The 17,914-nt window shown below is 43.4% G+C and overlaps 2 protein-coding genes across 2 annotated transcripts; both read right to left on the minus strand.

Annotated features, from left to right (window-relative positions):
- Window positions 1–1,344: 1,344 nt before the first annotated feature.
- LOC123498783 lies at window positions 1,345–3,767 on the minus strand. Its single transcript, XM_045246206.1, has 6 exons — window positions 3,634–3,767; window positions 3,371–3,554; window positions 2,801–3,046; window positions 2,378–2,556; window positions 1,708–1,870; window positions 1,345–1,600 (listed from the first exon to the last, which is right to left on the minus strand). The coding sequence occupies exons 3-6, from the start codon at window positions 3,032–3,034 to the stop codon at window positions 1,478–1,480; spliced, it is 699 nt and encodes a 232-aa protein (XP_045102141.1). The 5' UTR covers window positions 3,035–3,046; window positions 3,371–3,554; window positions 3,634–3,767; the 3' UTR covers window positions 1,345–1,477.
- Window positions 3,768–11,253: 7,486 nt separating this feature from the next.
- On the minus strand, window positions 11,254–17,397 carry LOC123498456 (glutamate receptor ionotropic, kainate 4-like). The gene is made up of 12 exons (XM_045245560.1): window positions 17,238–17,397; window positions 16,194–16,431; window positions 15,804–16,007; window positions 15,489–15,670; window positions 15,077–15,205; window positions 14,650–14,815; window positions 13,732–13,973; window positions 13,468–13,652; window positions 12,485–12,727; window positions 12,209–12,387; window positions 11,754–11,916; window positions 11,254–11,642 (listed from the first exon to the last, which is right to left on the minus strand). The coding sequence occupies exons 1-12, from the start codon at window positions 17,395–17,397 to the stop codon at window positions 11,520–11,522; spliced, it is 2,214 nt and encodes a 737-aa protein (XP_045101495.1). The 3' UTR covers window positions 11,254–11,519.
- Between the last annotated feature and the right edge of the window lie 517 nt (window positions 17,398–17,914).

The following is a 17,914-nucleotide window of genomic DNA, read 5'->3' on the forward strand; positions in this document are numbered from 1 at the left end:
TCACTTTCTATCATAATTTTGTCTTTTCTGATTATCACTCACTAAACTAAAATATATTATCAGTTTTTGTTGAGTGCATGTTGTCACTGTGCTGCTCATGCATTGTAAAAGTTGTTATCACGGAGGCTGAAGTAAAAGTTGCAGGTAAAAATGTCTTATCACATGGTACGATTTGGGAAATAATTTATATGATGGAATTTTCCTCATCCATGTAATCTTTTTTTTGCATTGCTATAATTATTCGTTCAAAAGTGTCACGTTAAGACACTATTCTTTAACATGCAAAGAGGACATTTAAAAGGCTGCTGCTTATCCCATCGCTCATGACGCCACGATCGCTTGTGTCCCTGGCAGAGGCAGAACAGTAAAGTCACACTTCCTAGTGAAGTTTTAGCATTGCTTAGGCTAGGCTGGAGAGGCGAGAAAACAAAGGTTATCGTCCGTCTGTCATGATGCATACTTGATACATGTATGTTTGTGTGCCACTCCAAGATAAATGTTACAGAAAAAGTTAAATAAATTAATGAATTCCATATCCACATAGTCATAGTCAGTACACTTTCCAAACGTCATTTTCACTGTTGTGATCTTTATGGGAACTTCAGCTGAGCTTCAGTGACGGTGACGTATCTTAGTTGGTATCGTTAAATTAACAAAATTATTGATTTTGTTTAACATAAATATTGTATATCAAAACATCTTTAGGTGTCTCAAAATCCTAAATACCATTATTCCTTAACACGATTAGCTGTGGAATTGACAGTGAGATACATTTCGCAATGATGTCTTTAAGATATTTTGTAAGTGTCTGCCTGGAAAGAGTAGTAGGCCTACACCATTTCATGAAAGGCAATATTTTAATTTCACTTATTGATTTTAACACATTATTGAAATAAACATTTAGAAAAGAATTAGACTAAAAACTATCAGGACAAAGGAAAATTAAAAACTTCAATGACCAACTTCTCTGGTCGCCTTGATTCAGTGTTGGTGTGAACTCACCAGCAGTGGCCAGTCGTCTTGGATCAGAGGACAGCTAGAGCTGAGTGAAGGCCCGGACAGAGAGCGACAGCCGGTATGTCAACAAGGAATGGATCACTGTGTTTTATGGTCCCCTTCAGGCGTGCAACGTGTCGTACGGCGGAGAAACACAGGCGCGAGAGAGAGAGAGAGAGAGAGAGAGAGAGAGAGAGAGAGAGAGAGAGAGAGAGATCTAGCTATTAGCTATCTATCTATATCTATATCTATTTATCTATGTATCTATCTATCTAGAGAGAGAAACTTACCATTTCATGCAATTATACAATTGGAATGTGAAAATACTTTTGTCATTAAATTGTATTTACCTATCTAGAACAATAACATCTTAAAATTTGCACAACACTATGAAAAGAGTCTTTAGTCAGGAATTGTTTTCTTCGTTCAGACTTCTACTGCCGGTGTAAGTTAACACGAATTAATTAGTTTTGTATAAAGATCAGCGTAGTCTGGAGAGCCGCTCACACAGGAAGGATAGGCAGGCCGCGCCTTGGCCTAGGAAGAGTGCGTAGAATGCCCCTTGCAGGTGACTGAGTCCCAGCGCCACTTGGCCATCGCTGGTCTGCAAACACAGCCAGATAGGTCTTCACTCTTGTTTGCACTCAAGCCAAACAGATGCTTATATCAATTAAGACTCAATTCAGATAAATCTAATAAAATTCAAATTACTTCTGTGAAAGTGAGCTGGAGCTGTGTGCCTTTCTCCTTTGAAGCTCGACGCTCCTCCCTGGTGTGGGTCCTCACTACGTCATTCATCCAGTAGGTGATGAGTCCTGAATCTATGAATTGCTGGATGGCGCTGCTGAAGCGCTGACGGAAAGGTGCACCGGGGCTGGCGGCAGAAAAAAATTAAAGGTTTATAGGGAAATAAATACTGAAGGATTATGACGTTGGCACATCATAGTAACAAAGAATAGTGAAACAAATGTTTTGTTACATGACAATGAGTAGGAGAAGAATGGGTGCATAATTTTCCTTTGAATTTAGCACCTGGATAATCACAATATTAAGGAAGAGTATGGATCGCACGGATTTATTTTTGTTAGTGGTTATTGTATTGTCGAACTAGAAAGACTCTGAAAGCTGCTGCAGACATAATTTTTGTCTGCTTTCTATATGGTGGCCTTGCATGCTCTTAACAAACTGCAAATATTAATGGAGGACGGTGTCTTAAACGAGAATTCGTTATTTTCCTGGTGAATAAACAAATGGTGATATTCATTCTTCGTATCCCTATTGCAAGTTGTATATGCTTTAATCCAATATCTTCACAAGTTATTGACAAAACAGCATACAAGCGACAGTCAAGCAAGTAAACAGCCACGCTGGATCGAGATACCGGAATCCCCATCCGTTCCCGGCGAAGAGCGGGTAGTGGGTGGTGCTGATGTGGACGGGGGTGTAGCCAGAGTCGTCTGTGTAGAAGGTGGACACCAGTGTTTGGATGAAGTAATAGTTGTCGATGTATGAGAAACCGCCTTCCAACACTCTCTTCATTGCTTCATCTGTGTCCGTTATCTGAAAAGTGAGTGCACTAAAATAACAGTAACAGCATTGTATACATTAGGTCTTATCCCTTTCTGTGATAGACAATTTTTTCCATAATCGCATAGTTTTTGAAACATTTTTTTTTATTAAAGCCTAAACTTCTCTTTTTGTTCTGTCAGCACCAACAATTTCTGACATTTCTCTAAAAGTTAATAGAGGACGATCATTGCTGTGAAAACATTCACGAATTTGGCCACAATTTCTCTCTGCTCACCTTAAGGGCTTTGTGCACCTTGATGATCGCTGGCGTGGGACTTGTTACGAAGAAGGTTTCATAAGCACCAGTCATGCGGGGTCCAGGAATGCCCCACTCCCATCCTTCCTTTTCCCCCCGCTCCGCCAGCTGCTCCATGTTGTTGATGACAGACGACTTGTCTTTCACAACCAGATGGGAGATGAGGGAACTGCTGTAGGCTGTCGAGAGGATCAGGTACACCAGCAGCCACATGCAAACGAGTATCTGGAATGCATTAATGTTATTCTTGAAGTGTAAAAAAGATCAGGACGTTTATCCCTTTCTTTTGCTAACTCTTTCGGACCTGTAAGGAGACTGACAACAAAGTGGGCCTTTTTTTTATCTTTTGTTGCCTCCTACATAAAAAAAAATTCTTATAATAATCAGGTTTTCTAGGGAAGCTACGCGCTCTAGTAAACCCTAGGTGTTTTGCGAACTTTTCGTGAATACAAAACAAATATCCGAAACATCCTGCTGTCATTCAGATCAAGGTGGTGGTCAACACTGTGTTAGGAGAAGTTTCTTTAATGTCAGTTGTGTGTTACCTACTTGACTTGCGGGGTTGGAGGGCGGCTCGAAGGGTGGTCCTCCAGCAGCAGCCCCCACCCGTAGAAGATGGAGGAGGAGAAGCTGAAGTAGCGGCGTCCAGTTATCCAGTGCGACAGTCTCTCCATCACCCACAGCACTGTTCCCCACACCATCACACACACCACGATGGCGCCCCACACCTCGCCTGCCCACACCAGGGAGAGTGTCGTAAACTGCTATGCCTAACAATCATTACTTAGCAAACACTGTTAATATAAGCTCACCTTCAAGCGGCCTGATCAGTGACAAGTACTCAGGCAAGGGCTTTGGCTTGGATGTCAAAATTACAACAAGTTCGTCAATGTATATCCTTGAGTACTCCACCGCCGTTGCTCTCCCGGGTGTCAGTGTTAGGTCCATGGAGAAATCTGCCAGTTCGTGCTGCAGAGTGCCCACGATGCCTGTCCAGTTACCGCCCCCGGCCGGCACGCCCCACCTGTAGTCTGTGGGCTCTTGCGCCTCGTACCTGACCAATGTACGTAGATCTGAATATACAAACTCGACTCTCCTACAGTCACTTATTAGCAAAGTGTTTGCCATTCAACTCTGCTTTCCCTTATCTCAGAGTGTGTGAAATGCCACAAAAGTATTAAAATGCGTAAGACTCCATTGATGGCAACATATTTGTACGTGCATTATTTGCTAGAATTGCACGGTGAATCTCGTCGCTGTCAACAACTACATATATGCATTCCTTCACTCCCGTTATTATTAATATTGTTATTAAGGTTATCAATATATTTACTTGGCTTATTTTGTGTTGATAAGAAACTATAACTTGGTTCCTATATAGTCACATGAATGCTAAGAACAACCAGTCACATGGGCAAAGTTTTTATACGTTTTTATGATGCTCGTATTCTCAATCATGCAGAACCTACACTGATCTACGTTTCAGCCGTCTGGTTTCTGAGGGCATGATACAAAACACACACAGACAAGAAAAGGTTACAAACAAGCAGACAACTGGTATACTGCCCTCTAAAGACAACTCTCTTCCTTCACTCAACACTACATGCATCTACGTACACATAATCTTTACGTAAAAAAAAAAAAATGTTGGTTTTTGTATCATCCGCGGAGTCCCCCTACTGACTATTCAACTTGTTTGGGGACCAGCACCTCAGTGGGCTTTTTTTTTCAATCATAATTATTGTTGACATAGCCCGTTTCTCTCTCTTACACACACACACACACACACACACACACACACACACACACACACACACACACACACACACACACACATACACACACACACACACACACACACACACACACACACACAAAAGAAAGAGATACTGTGCAGCACGTTCACCACCCTGCCGACAGGACCTCGACTGGTATCCCTGGCCGGGTGGACATAGCTTTTGTGCGTCTCTATTTGTGCTATTGTCTCTGTCCATCTTGTAGGGAAGATATACTGAACGTGAAATGAAAAGTTACAACACCACAGGCGGGTAGAAGTGGAAGATTACTTTACCTGGCTTGTCTTGGTGAAGGAAATTGGTTATTGTCCTATATCATAATACCCCTGGAATGTATCATGTGTTAAGGTGTTATTTGCAATGTTTTTTCAGTTTAACTAAGTATTATTAAGTATCCTTTCCTGAAAGTCAATGATGCTCACGTAAAGTTCATGTGGTGAGCGAGGGCAGTGACCATGCGAGTATTGAGAGAGTCCTCGAAGTGAACTGTTGTGGCGGAGGCGTTTTGTTCAACCTTGTAGCTCACGTAGGGGAAGTATGGCATCAGGACGATCTTCAACTTGCGTCCCATAAAGTTCTTGTTTTGGTCTGGAGATTAGGTACCAAGAAAAGCCTTAAATAGCTTCAATCTACCACCTTCAAATAAGACTGAAATTCTAGCGAAGAAAAAGTGTTACAAGAGATAAATATATTTAGATTTGATCCTCTAGTGTGCTTGTAACGATGATTGAAGAAAAATAAAACACATGTCACTATGAAAAAAAATATTCTTTAGACTGCGGTGTCAGTATTGGGTTCCCAACCGGTAAAATTGTAATGTGTGCAGGATATATATAAGGTACCAACACTACAATGTAATAGTTTATACTGGTTTGTTTCCTGGTCATGAATTAATTGACGACATATTCAGCTCTGCCTTTGATAACAAGATAGATAGATAGATAGATAGATAGATAGATAGATAGATAGATAGATAGATAGATAGAGAGAGAGAGAGAGAGAGAGAGAGAGAGAGAGAGAGAGAGAGAGAGAGAGAGAGAGAGAGAGAGAGAGAGAGAGAGAGAGAGAGAGAGAGATACAATATTACGGCGATTAGAAAGAGGCTGAAGACAGTCAGTCAGAGGAGGGTAGTTGATCAAATAAAAAGCTTTTTGATTCCAACCTATCTAAAAGCACTGTGTGTGTGTGTGTGTGTGTGTGTGTGTGTGTGTGTGTGTGTGTGTAATTCACCTCGGTCGTCTGCTGGTCACCCAGCCAGTCTTTCCCATTACGGAACGAGCTCAGAGCTCATAGACCGATCTTCGGGTAGGACTGAGACCACATCAACACACAACACACACCAGGAAAGCGAGGCCACAACCCCTCGAGTTACATCCCGTACCTGTTTACTGCTAGGTGAACAGGGGCCACACATTAGGAGGCTTGCCCATTTGCCTCGCCGCTTACCGGGACTTGAACCCGGCCCTCTCGATTGTGAGTCGAGTGTGCTAACCACTACACTACGCTGTGTGTAATGTAAGCTCACCTTCAAGCGGCCTGATCAGTGACAAGTACTGTGTGTGTGTGTGTGTGTGTGTGTGTGTGTGTGTGTGTGTGTGTGTGTGTGTGTGTGTGTGTAATTCACCTCGGTCGTCTGCTGGTCACCCAGCCAGTCTTCCCCTTTACGGAGCGAGCTCAAAGCTCATAGACCGATGTGTGTGTGTGTGTGTGTGTGTGCGTTACCTTTAAACACTTGGGTGTCCTCAGATAAGCCGTTACGCAAATCCCACCTGAGAAGTAGACGTGGTCTGGCTTCCCGTAGCGGACAGTACAGGCACCGGCTATACACACGCATGCTGTGCTGCCCACCTGCATTGCATTAAGGGAAATTTAGATTTTCATTTGATACATTTTAAGAACACAGCCATAAGCGTCTATACGTTATATTACATTTCATTGGTAAGTCTTAGATATTAGTGAAAGAAATCTACAGCTGTTATCCATGCCAAGACTCAACATAATGGTGCTGAAAGATTAGACTAAAGGTGACTGGAAAATTAGACATGAAAGATGTATTGGAAAAAGGTATTGACACACTGGCTAGGTGTCCCTGAGTCCTTCGCCCGCTGTATGGTGTGATGTAGAGGAGGTGAGGAGTGTTGCGAAGCGCTGCGTGACGGAACAGCTCGCTAACGTCCTTCCTACCTCCAGCCATGACCACGCGAGTGTCAGGCTGCAGCCACAACCCAGACCACGACAACACCCTGCAGTGGATCACACAGCTTCTATGTGAGGCAGCGTAGTGAAAAACTTGCCGTATATAATACACTAGTATCATAATTTTCATTCGATTATGACTATACGGCAAATATTAGAGCCTCACCTGGCGGCTGTGTCGGTGCCACAGGTAGTAAGGTCAAGCAGGAAGGCGCGACACGTGGCCTTGCTGGCCCCCCACACCTCGCGCCAAAAGTACGGCACTTCGTTATTCCCCGGGAAGATCTTTTCTTTGGGGCTTCCGTGGAGCAGCGTGGTGTCCCCGCAAGGCTGCAGAAACACGGCCAGCTCGCCCACTTCAGACAGACGCCTTGGAACCACGATGATGATCATTGTTGTTATTATCATCATTGTTAGTAGTAATAGTAATACTACTATCATCTATTGTTCTGGAACTTGGGCCCGCCAGTGGGAGGCGGCTCTTGCACTCACACTAACACACTACTGGACAAAACACTTGAACAGAGACGAAACAGTGTTGAATCACCTGATGAGGTGAGGCAGGGCACGCGAGGGTCGGGGGGCGGCCAGCACCAAGTGACACCCAGCCAGGTAGCGCTGGACCACCTGACTCGCCGCTTTTGCAACGTCCTCCTCCCACCTGCCACCTGCATCCACCACCTGCCCCACGCCCAAGCCCACCGCTCCCGCTCTGTTCACCCTCACCACGGAGCACAGGATCACCGCATGAGTCGCCCACGCCAACATTAACATGACGCTGAAAAAGATATGTAAGTCATCACAATCGCAGCAAAGATTTCAATTTTCCTGTGTGGTGATAGAGTTTGTTCCCATCATAATGGTCGGCAAGCGAGGCCACAGTTGTGTAGCATGTAAAGTTGTACACACTTGGATTGTGAAATGAAATCAGTGAAGGCGAATAATACACGGTGATGTTAAGTAAACAGTGAAAGAATAAAGACTTAATTCTGGAGTAAAACAGGCAATGTGAAAACTGATTCCATGCCAAGCCAGCTTCCTCTGAATACTGGTATTTTTTACAACCGATATTTAGTAAATATTTTAGTATTTATCTATATTCAATTTTTAACCTACTAATGTATGTTTATTTATGTATTTGTTTATTGCATGGAGTTGTTTGGCGTTGTCCAGTTTCGATCAGTGTGTCTATGATAAGCATTTCACTCAGAAGGATTATGAGAAACATAAACAACGAGTCTTTATAACTCTTTTATTGCAATCGTGTTTCATATCTCATTCATATCAAGGATTCCCAAGGACTTAAAGAACTCTTGCATCTGCAGAGTGCCACATCATTCAAACTGTTTAGATAATCATTATGGAGTACGATATGCGACAATTCTTGAAGAGTATTCTGGAAATATAGATCATCCATTACTGAATAAGAAGGCACGTGGTAATGTCTACTTCTCTTAAGGTTCTTGCCCAGAAGGCGCCGCACCCACTTCCGCACCGTGCTGGGGCTGCGTCCTGTCTCCTTGGCGATGGTTCGGAACGAAAGCCCTCCGAACCAGAGCCACGTGAACAGCTGCTGCTCGGCGGGACCTGTCTTGTTGTGGGAGTGCCGCTCCATGCCTGTTTCACGCCCCACCCGTGCACACACACACACACACACACACACACACACACACAGACGTCAATAGTGTATAAAGAAGTGTGAGCATATTATATATCATATAATATAATAGTAAGTGTCGCACAGTGAAAGGCAGCAAACCATGAACTTTCTCAGGCGGTCACTTGGCAGGACAAAATGCGATTTCTTACATGTGAAATAAGTTTAACTATTTTATAGATATTCTAAGATGTCTTTGATATATATATATATATATATATATATATATATATATATATATATATATATATATATATATATATATATATATATATATATATGTGTGTGTGTGTGTGTGTAATTCACTGTTTGATCTGCTGCAGTCTCTGACGAGACAGCCAGACGTTACCCTACGGAACGAGCTCAGAGCTCATTATTTCCGATCTTCGGATAGGCCTGAGACCAGGCACACACCACACACCGGGACAACAAGGTCACAACTCCTCGATTTACATCCCGTACCTACTCACTGCTAGGTGAACAGGGGCTACACGTGAAAGGAGACACACCCAAATATCTCCACCCGGCCGGGGAATCGAACCCCGGTCCTCTGGCTTGTGAAGCCAGCGCTCTAACCACTGAGCTACCGGGCGTGTGTGTGTGTGTGTGTGTGTGTGTGTAATTGTTATAAATTACATTGGCATGATATTAGTCACAATTCAAAAGATTGTCGTATAACTGTCTTCCAATGTATTTATACACCTGATGCAACGTACAATAATTTTCTTTCTTAAATATCACACGTATTTTGATTTTAGTAGAAACCTCTGCTTGTTCATGGAGAAATGTGATTTAAAAGGAGTTCTGATTCTCTTGTCTCATAGGAGTAAGGGTGAAACAAAAGAATAAAAGCATCACGTAACACGATTTGTAAAGTGAAGCAAGAGAAGGCGAAGATTCTCCAGCAGTGCAACATCACTTGTGACCTGCACACCAGGATGTGACCAGCCTCAGTGCTTAGTGACGTGCACCATGTCACTGCATTCAGTCCAATGCGTCTCCTATCTTTTCTGTCAAGGGGCATGAATGGCGTGATCGACTCACGCCATGCAGTAAAGAATGAAACACAAGATTATAACAGAAACTTCAGGAGCTCATTGGGCCTACATGTGGCAGTCGTTCCATGAAACAGACCTACTTGTATCCATCCATCCATCATATTCATCCAACAGTTTAGCTAAGCAAGAGTAAGACGAGAAAACACTGCCTTTCATTTTTTTCCTTTTAAGATAGAAATCCTCAATTGCTTCGTGTTACCTCACTCTGTGCCTTCTTGTGTCAAATTACTTCATTCATGGTGATCTGAACCGTCTGCATTCTGTTGAAGTATTTTATTTTTAGCTGAGAAGTCTTTTGTCGACTCACCAGCAGCGTGGCGGCGTGATGTCACGTTTGTGCGGCAATGTGTCTGCCTCGGGTTGAGCGTTGGTGGCAGTGTGAGGCTGTGAGCTGTTGTGCCATCGCCCTGGCCTTTGTAGGAACTTTTGTGCTGCTCGTGTGGGTGTGCATGTTATCGTACAAGTGGAGAGAGAGAGAGAGAGAGAGAGAGAGAGAGAGAGAGAGAGAGAGAGAGAGAGAGAGAGAGAGAGAGAGAGAGAGAGAGAGAGAGAGAGAGAGAGAGAGAGAGAGAGAGAGAGAGAGAGAGAGAGAGAGAGAGAGAGAGAGAGAGAGAGAGAGAGAGAGAGAGAGAGAGAGAGAGAGAGAGAGAGAGAGGAGGGAGGGAGGAGGAGGAGGAGGGTGTGTGTGTGTGTGTGTGTGTGTGTGTGTGTGTGTGTGTGTGTGTGTGTGTGTGTGTCTGAATTGATTGAATTGAGTGAATGAGGGAGTGATTGATTGATTGATTGATTGATTGATTGTGTGTGTGTGTGTGTGTGTGTGTGTGTGTGTGTGTGTGTGTGTGTGTGTGTGTTGAAAGCAGTTATTGGCCACTACACCGTGTTAATTTCCCATGAATGTCTCACTTTTCCTTTAGCAAGTAATATCGACTGTTTAGTCAGATCTAAATAGAGAGCGGGTATGGGGGGAAGGGGACGGAGAAACGTTTAGGTGTGGGGAGAGGTCCTTGAAGGGCGTTATGGGCCACTAGAAGAACTGATGCTTATGATTCACTGCCTTAAGACTCATGCTGTGTTGTCATTTACTAAAGGTTGGTTACAAATTAGTGTGTCCAGCAAGGAATTTGCATAAACTTAATATATACTTATATAATTGCAATATGTCGCATGATGCTCCGGACAGCAAAAAGAAAAAAAAATCTAGCATCTCACTGCTTCCTTAGCAGCACCAAAGATATATTTATCTTGATGTACAAACGCCAGCACTTGACTCCTTTCCAATCCTGTCCATATAATTTCTCAGTAGCAACACCTGGTAGCCCCACACCAGGTGAAGGATTCAGTTTTCCTTTGATTTGTTCAACCACCTCAAAAACTAAGCCTTTAGGCTCCACCAGCTTGACCTTCCCCACCTAGTCCATGGCCCTGTCTCTCCCCGTGATCAGAGCGTCACCACATCAGCCGGGAGCAGAGTGTCGGTCTGGGTCCAGCCAGAGAGGGCCTCTCCCCTTGATGACCTCATACATATATGTTACATAAATCATTTTGAAAATGAGGACTCCCGAAATTTAGCTGGACACGAATGCTATAAATATTCTGACACGTTGTCAATCAAAACTAGTCCCTAAAATAAAAGAATATTGCTGGGATGAGGGATGATGAAAATATTAAACAAAACATTAAAGTGTTGGAACTTCGACATACTTGAAAGCAATTTTAAAGCCCACACATTTTATTGAATAGGATCGATAACGTATTTAGAAGGTTATAACTATTATTTTGATACACCAAAACTTGGCAACACGTCGAATTAGTAGTAGCCTCACTTTGACGCGGTGCACGTCACGCCTGGCCTCGCTGTGCAGCACAATTCTTTACAACATACGAGTGAGAACGAGATATTTATAGCTAGAGGGACTTTTTTTACCATTCACAACCATGAGGTAAATTTTAATCTGTGGCAAACTTAGATGAGCAAAATTGGTATCTTAAAATCATCGTGATCTGGAAAAGCGCTCACAGAGGAAGGAGAGGGAGGCCGCAGCTTGGCCCAGGAAGAGCACATAGAAGCCGCCCTGTAGGTGACTGAGCCCCAGCGCCACCTGGCCATCGCTTGCCTGAAAACACACAACCAGGAATGTCTTCACTTTTGTTTCTATTGAGGCTAAACATCTTTTTTTGGGGCAACAAAGAGTAGATTTAAATACATTTCATAAATCGTGATTTACTTCTTCAAAAGTTAGCTTTGGTTGTGTGCCTTTCTCCTTTGAAGCCTGACGTTCTTCTCTAACGTGGGTCCTCACCACGTCATTCATCCAGAAAGTGATGAGCCCTGAGTCCAGGAGCTGCTGGATGGCACTGCTGAAGCGCTGACGGAAAGGTGCACCTGGGCTGGAGGCAGAAAAGCTGCAGTATAATCTATTCAAAATTGAATAGATTGGTATCTCAGTACATCAAAAGAACACAAGAATAATGAAACAAGAACATTTGCAAGTGTACGTCACCTCTAAGCTAAGGATTATTGATACGACATTGTAACAAGAATACCAGAGCAACAACAATGCCTTGGAATCCGCTGACTTTGTATCCAAATAATGTGTGAGAAAATGCATGCACGATTCTTTCCTCACATCCAACACGCGGAAGTGGCGGGCAGGATTAAGAGTTCAACATGTGCATGTACCGGAATGCCCACGCGTTGCCGACGAACAGTGGATAGTGGGTGGTGCTGATGTGAGCGGGAGTGTAGCCCGAGTCGTCTGTGTAAAAGGTGGACACCAATGTTTGGATGAAGTAATAGTTGTCGATGTATGAGAAACCGCCTTGCAACGCTAGCGCCATTCCTTCTTCTGTTTCGGTAATCTTAAACACAAAACACACGCGAGAAGATGCAGTATTTACTGAATTGATAACTGAGATATCAACAGTTTCTATTGCAAATCTGAATATTCTTGCTGACCTTGATGCCGTTGTGCACTTCAATGATTGCTGGAGTGGGACTCGTTACGAAAAATGTCTTATGTGCGCCTGTCATCCTAGACGCAGGAATGCCCCACTCCCAGCCCTCCTCGCCCCGCTCTGCCAGATGCTCCATGTCGTTGATGACAGACGACTTGCCTTTCACCACCAGATGGGAGATGAGGGAACTGCTGTAGGCTGTCGAGAGGATCAGGTACACCAGCAGCCAAAAACCAACCAGGATCTGGAATCAATCATCAGCATTCTTGTGATGGCATAGTTCACTTGGTTTAATCAAATATGGATAACTATAATGATTAGTAAATGTTTTTTTTTTTTTATACCATGTGGGCTTTTCACGGGAATTTATGGGCTAAAGGGGATACTTATTAAGGGTACCTCCTATTTCAAAGCCCACCCGCTAGGAAACCGTTGCCCCGAGTGAGGAAGCCCAACCTACACTCAGACCGTAGACAGGATTCGAACCCGTGCGCTTGGAGACCCCTCGGATCCCAAAGCACGCACGGATCCACTGTACCACGGCGGCCCGAGTTTACCATATATAGGAAACTGAGCGCGGAAGGGACAGTAACAAGACAGTCGTACATTAGTCGTCACACTGCCGAAGCTGTTGCTTTTGTTGGTGTAAGTAATTTTTCAATTCCAGTGCCAGACAAGGCCTCAGCATGTGCGAGGTTCCTTATGGGTAGAGATAACAATGGAGCATGCATATGATTTACGCGGTAGAGCTGCGTTTCTGTTTCTGCGTGGACTTACTACAGTACAGCTTTGAAATTCGATTAACCAAAACTTTCTGGTTTCTCAAGTTCGATATAAGTTTATTTCTGTTAATTCTTAGTTACTGTAAATAATTTGTCGTCTATCAACTTTGTTTTCATATTCATTTCAAATTGTTGTTTTCAGGTGGTGTTGATTGTTTTATTTGGTTATGGAAAAATCTATTTGAAACATTTTGCCGCCTACTTGACTTGCGGGGTTGGAGGGCGGCTCGAAGGGGTGGTCCTCCAGCAGCAGCCCCCACCCGTAGAAGATGGAGGAGGAGAAGCTGAAGTAGCGGCGTCCAGTTATCCAGTGCGACAGTCTCTCCATCACCCACAGCACTGTTCCCCACACCATCACACACACCACGATGGCGCCCCACACCTCGCCTGCCCATACCAGGGAGAGTGTCGTAAACTGCTATGCCTAACAATCATTACTTAGCAAACACCGTTAATGTAAACTCACCTTCAAGCGGCCTGATCAGTGACAAGTACTCAGGCAAGGGCTTTGGCTTGGACGACAGAATGACAATGGATTCGTCGATGTATATCCTTGAATATTCGACGACCTCTGACCTCCCTGGTGTGCGAGTCAGGTCCATGGAAAAATCTGCTAACTCGTGCTGCAGAGTACCCACGATGCCTGTCCAGTTCCCGCCGCTCCCTGGAACGCCCCACTGGTTGTCTGCGGGCTCGCGTACCTCGTATCTGATATGGATATAATACAATTGTTTATATTAGTGGGGAAATGTTGGAGTCGGGTGTGAGTGAATGAAGATAACCAGCTGCCAAGTATCAACATGTACCGCACTCTATCAAAGTTCGCTGACCGTTGGTATAACAATCAGCGTAGTTATTCACTTAATCTCTTTAGTACAAAGACGCGTTTTCATACTCATTCTGGTTACTATTTGGCGATTTTAAAGTTTCAGAAACATATGTTGTGATTAGAATAGTAAAGACTGTGGCCATTAATCTTTTGACACCCACAGATCCTTCCTAATGCAAATAAAACCGTCTAATCATGCCCGATAATCAAGGTAAAAATGCGTCACAGTACTGAAGGGCTTCATACATTGGAGTATTCTAAATTTTACTTCTGATCGGGCTAGTGAATGTTTTGGTGTGTTTCCTTCACCTAGCACATAACAGACACAAGGCGAAGTGTGAGGAAGTAATGTTGTGCAGTACAAAATGACAGAAATGCTATCCATCCTTTGTGTGTTCGTTATATGAGATAAACAATGGTGCAATGTTTCATACTAGTGAATGAATACTATTTTCCATCATATAATATTATACTTATCATGTTGCTTGTAGTGTAATTCAATTAAATTCTGTGTCAGGGTGTAATTCATCCTGCCAGTCCATGCAGGCTACTCACGTAAAGTTCATGTAGCTGGCAAGAGCGGTGACCATGCGAGTGTTGAGAGAGTCCTCCAGGTGAACTGTGGTGGCGGAGGCGTCATGTTCAACTCTATAGCTTATGTAGGGAAAGTATGGCATCAATACAATGTTCATCCTGTGTCCCAGAAAGTTCTTGTGTTGATCTGGAAATGAAGACAACAGGACAAATATTCACACTTTCATTACTTTATAACCATGAAAAAAATGTGGATCAACCAAACAGTAAATTATACTGAATTGTTGTTCATATGTTCTTGCTATAACCACGAAATGCGAATGTTGATACTAATCTAAGGAACACGTGTTTCTTATGAACGTTTACGAAATATGCTTTTTCTGTTACTACAGAGAGAGAGAGAGAGAGAGAGAGAGAGAGAGAGAGAGAGAGAGAGAGAGAGATATACCTTTAAACATTTCAAAATTCTCAGATATTCCATCATTCAAGTTCCATCTGAGCACTAGGAGTGGTCTGGCTTGCCGTGATGCGCAGTAAAAGCATCGATAGTACGCCTCCACGGTGCGCCGCCCAGCTACTTTGTATTAAAGGAGAAAATTTTTACTAGATACTGGCAAATATGAAATACCTTATAAGTAGAGAAGGTGTGGTTGCAGATATTTCGAGAGAGAAATATCTTTTAACATTTCCTTGATGTAATATTTTAGATGCCACACTAGTAGAGCTGTCAAAAAAAGGAATCTACAGCGCGTACATGTGTCGTCCTTACATGACTTTAGTGTTGGTGTTGGATTGTTAAGAAGGGAGAGGATAGGGAAAGATAGTACAAAATAAATGCACTGAAAAAGAATTAGATTTACTCTTTAAGTTTGCTTTCTTCCCCGTTACGTTGAGTGACGCTGAGAGGCCGTGTGTGATGTAGAGGAGGTGAGGAGTGTTGCGAAGCGCTGCGTGGTGGAACAGCTCTCCAACGTCCGTCCTGCCTCCAGCCATGACCACGTGAGTGTCAGGCTGCAGCCACAACCCAGACCACGACAACACCCTGCAATGGGTCGCATACCTTTCATGTGCGACAGTGTAGTGAAAAATTTCCCATATATAGCACGACAAAGCACTAAGCACTATATTAAGATTTTCATCCGATTATAACTATGCGGCAAATATTAGAACATCACCTGGCGGCTGTGTCTGTGCCACAGGTAGTAAGGTCAAGCAGGAAGGCGCGACACGTGGCCTTGCTGGACTCCCACACCTCACGCCAAAAGTATGGCACTTCGTTATTCCCCGGGAAGACTTTTTCTTTGGAGCTTCCGTGGAGCAGCGTGGTGTTCCCGCAAGGCTGCAGAAACACGGCCAGCTCGCCCACCTCAGACAGACGCCTTGGAACCACGATGATGATCATTGTTATTATTATCATCATTATTACTATTGTTAGTAGTAATAGTAATACTATTATCATCTATTGTTCTGGAACTTGGGCCCGCCAGTGGGAGGCGGCTCTTGCACTCACACTAACACACTACTGGACGAAACACTTGAACAGAGACGAGTCAGTGTTGAATCACCTGATGAGGTGAGGCAGGGCACGCGAGGGTCGGGGGGCGGCCAGCACCAGATGACACCCAGCCAGGTAGCGCTGGACCACCTGACTCGCCGCTTGTGCAACATCCTCCTCCCACCCGCCACCTGCATCCACCACTTGCCTCATGCCCAGGCCCGCCGTCCCGGCTCTGCTCACCCCTACCACGCCGTACAGGACCACCGCATGAGTCGCCCACGCCAACACCAACATGACGCTGAAAACTGTAGTTATGTTGTTACCAACACAGTAGTCACCGGAGTGTACTAGAAACTGGAACGTGTTACGTTCACCGGTTATATATATATATATATATATATATATATATATATATATATATATATATATATATATATATATATATATATATATATATATAAATATATATTATATTTCGCAGCCATTACATTCTGTACTTGCCTGTCGCACAGACATTTGAGCATTACCCGGTCACAGCAATAGTCTCATGATTGGAGCCATCCATGCATGTTTTTGTTTCAATGTTTTCACATGAAGTTTGTTCGTGAATTGTCGGAACAGATAAACACGAAGAATAGAAACATTACTCACGCTCTACATTGCTGCTGATTGTACTAAATTGCAAAGATCGTCTGATTTATTAACAGACGAAGGAAACACAAGTTAATTCAGAATCATCGGATGCTATTTGAGCAGGAGATATAACAGCGCAAATTCAGTGTAAAGAAATTAATGTTTCTGCCTCGTATTGTAAATCTGAAGGGTAAGAAGGGATAGAAAAAGGAGATCTTTTCAACTTATTTATTCTAGAGATGTCGTAATTTTGTTGTCAAGAGCTACCAAAAACTGAGGGAGTTTTTGCATCGGCACATTGCTACATTGTTTAAAACGTAAGGATAATCATTGTGGAGGACAGCATGTGATAAATCTTGAAAACTATTTCGAAAATAGTAAATATCGTCTGTTGCCGAACAGATCTTAGGAGCAGCAGCAGCAGCAACAATTGCAGCAGCAGCAGCAGGAGCCGCCAACCGGTAATGTTTAGTTTTACAAACGTTCTTGCCCAGCAGACGCCGCACCCACTTGCGCACCGTGGTTGGACTCCGTCCTGTCTGCTTGGCGATGGTTCGGAACGACAACCCTCCAAACCAGAGCCACGTGAACAGCTGCTGCTCAGCGGGACCTGTCTCGTTGTGGGCGTGTCGCTCCATGCGTATATCACATCCCGCTTGTGCACACACACCAATAAACTGTATATATATATATATATATATATATATATATATATATATATATATATATATATATATATATATATATATATATATATATATATATATATAGATAGATAGATAGATAGATAGATAGATAGAGAGAGAGAGAGAGAGAGAGAGAGAGAGAGAGAGAGAGAGAGAGAGAGGTTTAAATGTGCCGGCGGCCAGCTTTACTGAGACGACATGAATGGCGAAGCGGACTGATGAACACAGACCCGTGAAGGATAGAGAGAATGATCAGGATCAGGACGATAGAAGACTAGTTTCCTTTAATCTATTCATTTATTTGATTTCTTTACCATCTATAAATGGAAATTCTCAGTCCTTTGCTTTAGCTAGAGTTCTGACAAACCACTTGTGTAGTGTGGCTTTGCATTAATTACTATGTTGCCCACCTACGTACTACATTCTATCAAGATGTTTTGTTGTCTAGTTGAGAAGTGGTTTGTGAGAC

Source organism: Portunus trituberculatus, chromosome 48 (assembly GCF_017591435.1).
Source record: "Portunus trituberculatus isolate SZX2019 chromosome 48, ASM1759143v1, whole genome shotgun sequence".
Lineage (NCBI taxonomy): Eukaryota > Metazoa > Arthropoda > Malacostraca > Decapoda > Portunidae > Portunus > Portunus trituberculatus.

What these genes read in the sequence shown, in the direction of transcription:
- LOC123498783 (XM_045246206.1), bottom strand. Translation starts at nt 3,034, where the DNA reads ATGTGGCTGCTGGTGTACCTGATCCTCTCGACAGCCTACAGCAGTTCC. An exon ending in GGGAACGGATGGGGATTCCG is followed by an intron (nt 1,871 to 2,377) that starts GTATCTCGATCC and finishes TTCTGCCGCCAG; the next exon opens with CCCCGGTGCACCTTTCCGTC. An exon ending in TCCAGCTCACTTTCACAGAA is followed by an intron (nt 1,601 to 1,707) that starts GTAATTTGAATT and finishes CTGTGTTTGCAG; the next exon opens with ACCAGCGATGGCCAAGTGGC.
- LOC123498456 (XM_045245560.1), bottom strand. Translation starts at nt 17,397, where the DNA reads ATGGAGCGACACGCCCACAACGAGACAGGTCCCGCTGAGCAGCAGCTG. An exon ending in TCTGCTGGGCAAGAACGTTT is followed by an intron (nt 16,432 to 17,237) that starts GTAAAACTAAAC and finishes ACATAACTACAG; the next exon opens with TTTTCAGCGTCATGTTGGTG. An exon ending in CCTCCAACCCCGCAAGTCAA is followed by an intron (nt 12,728 to 13,467) that starts GTAGGCGGCAAA and finishes GATTGATTCCAG; the next exon opens with ATCCTGGTTGGTTTTTGGCT.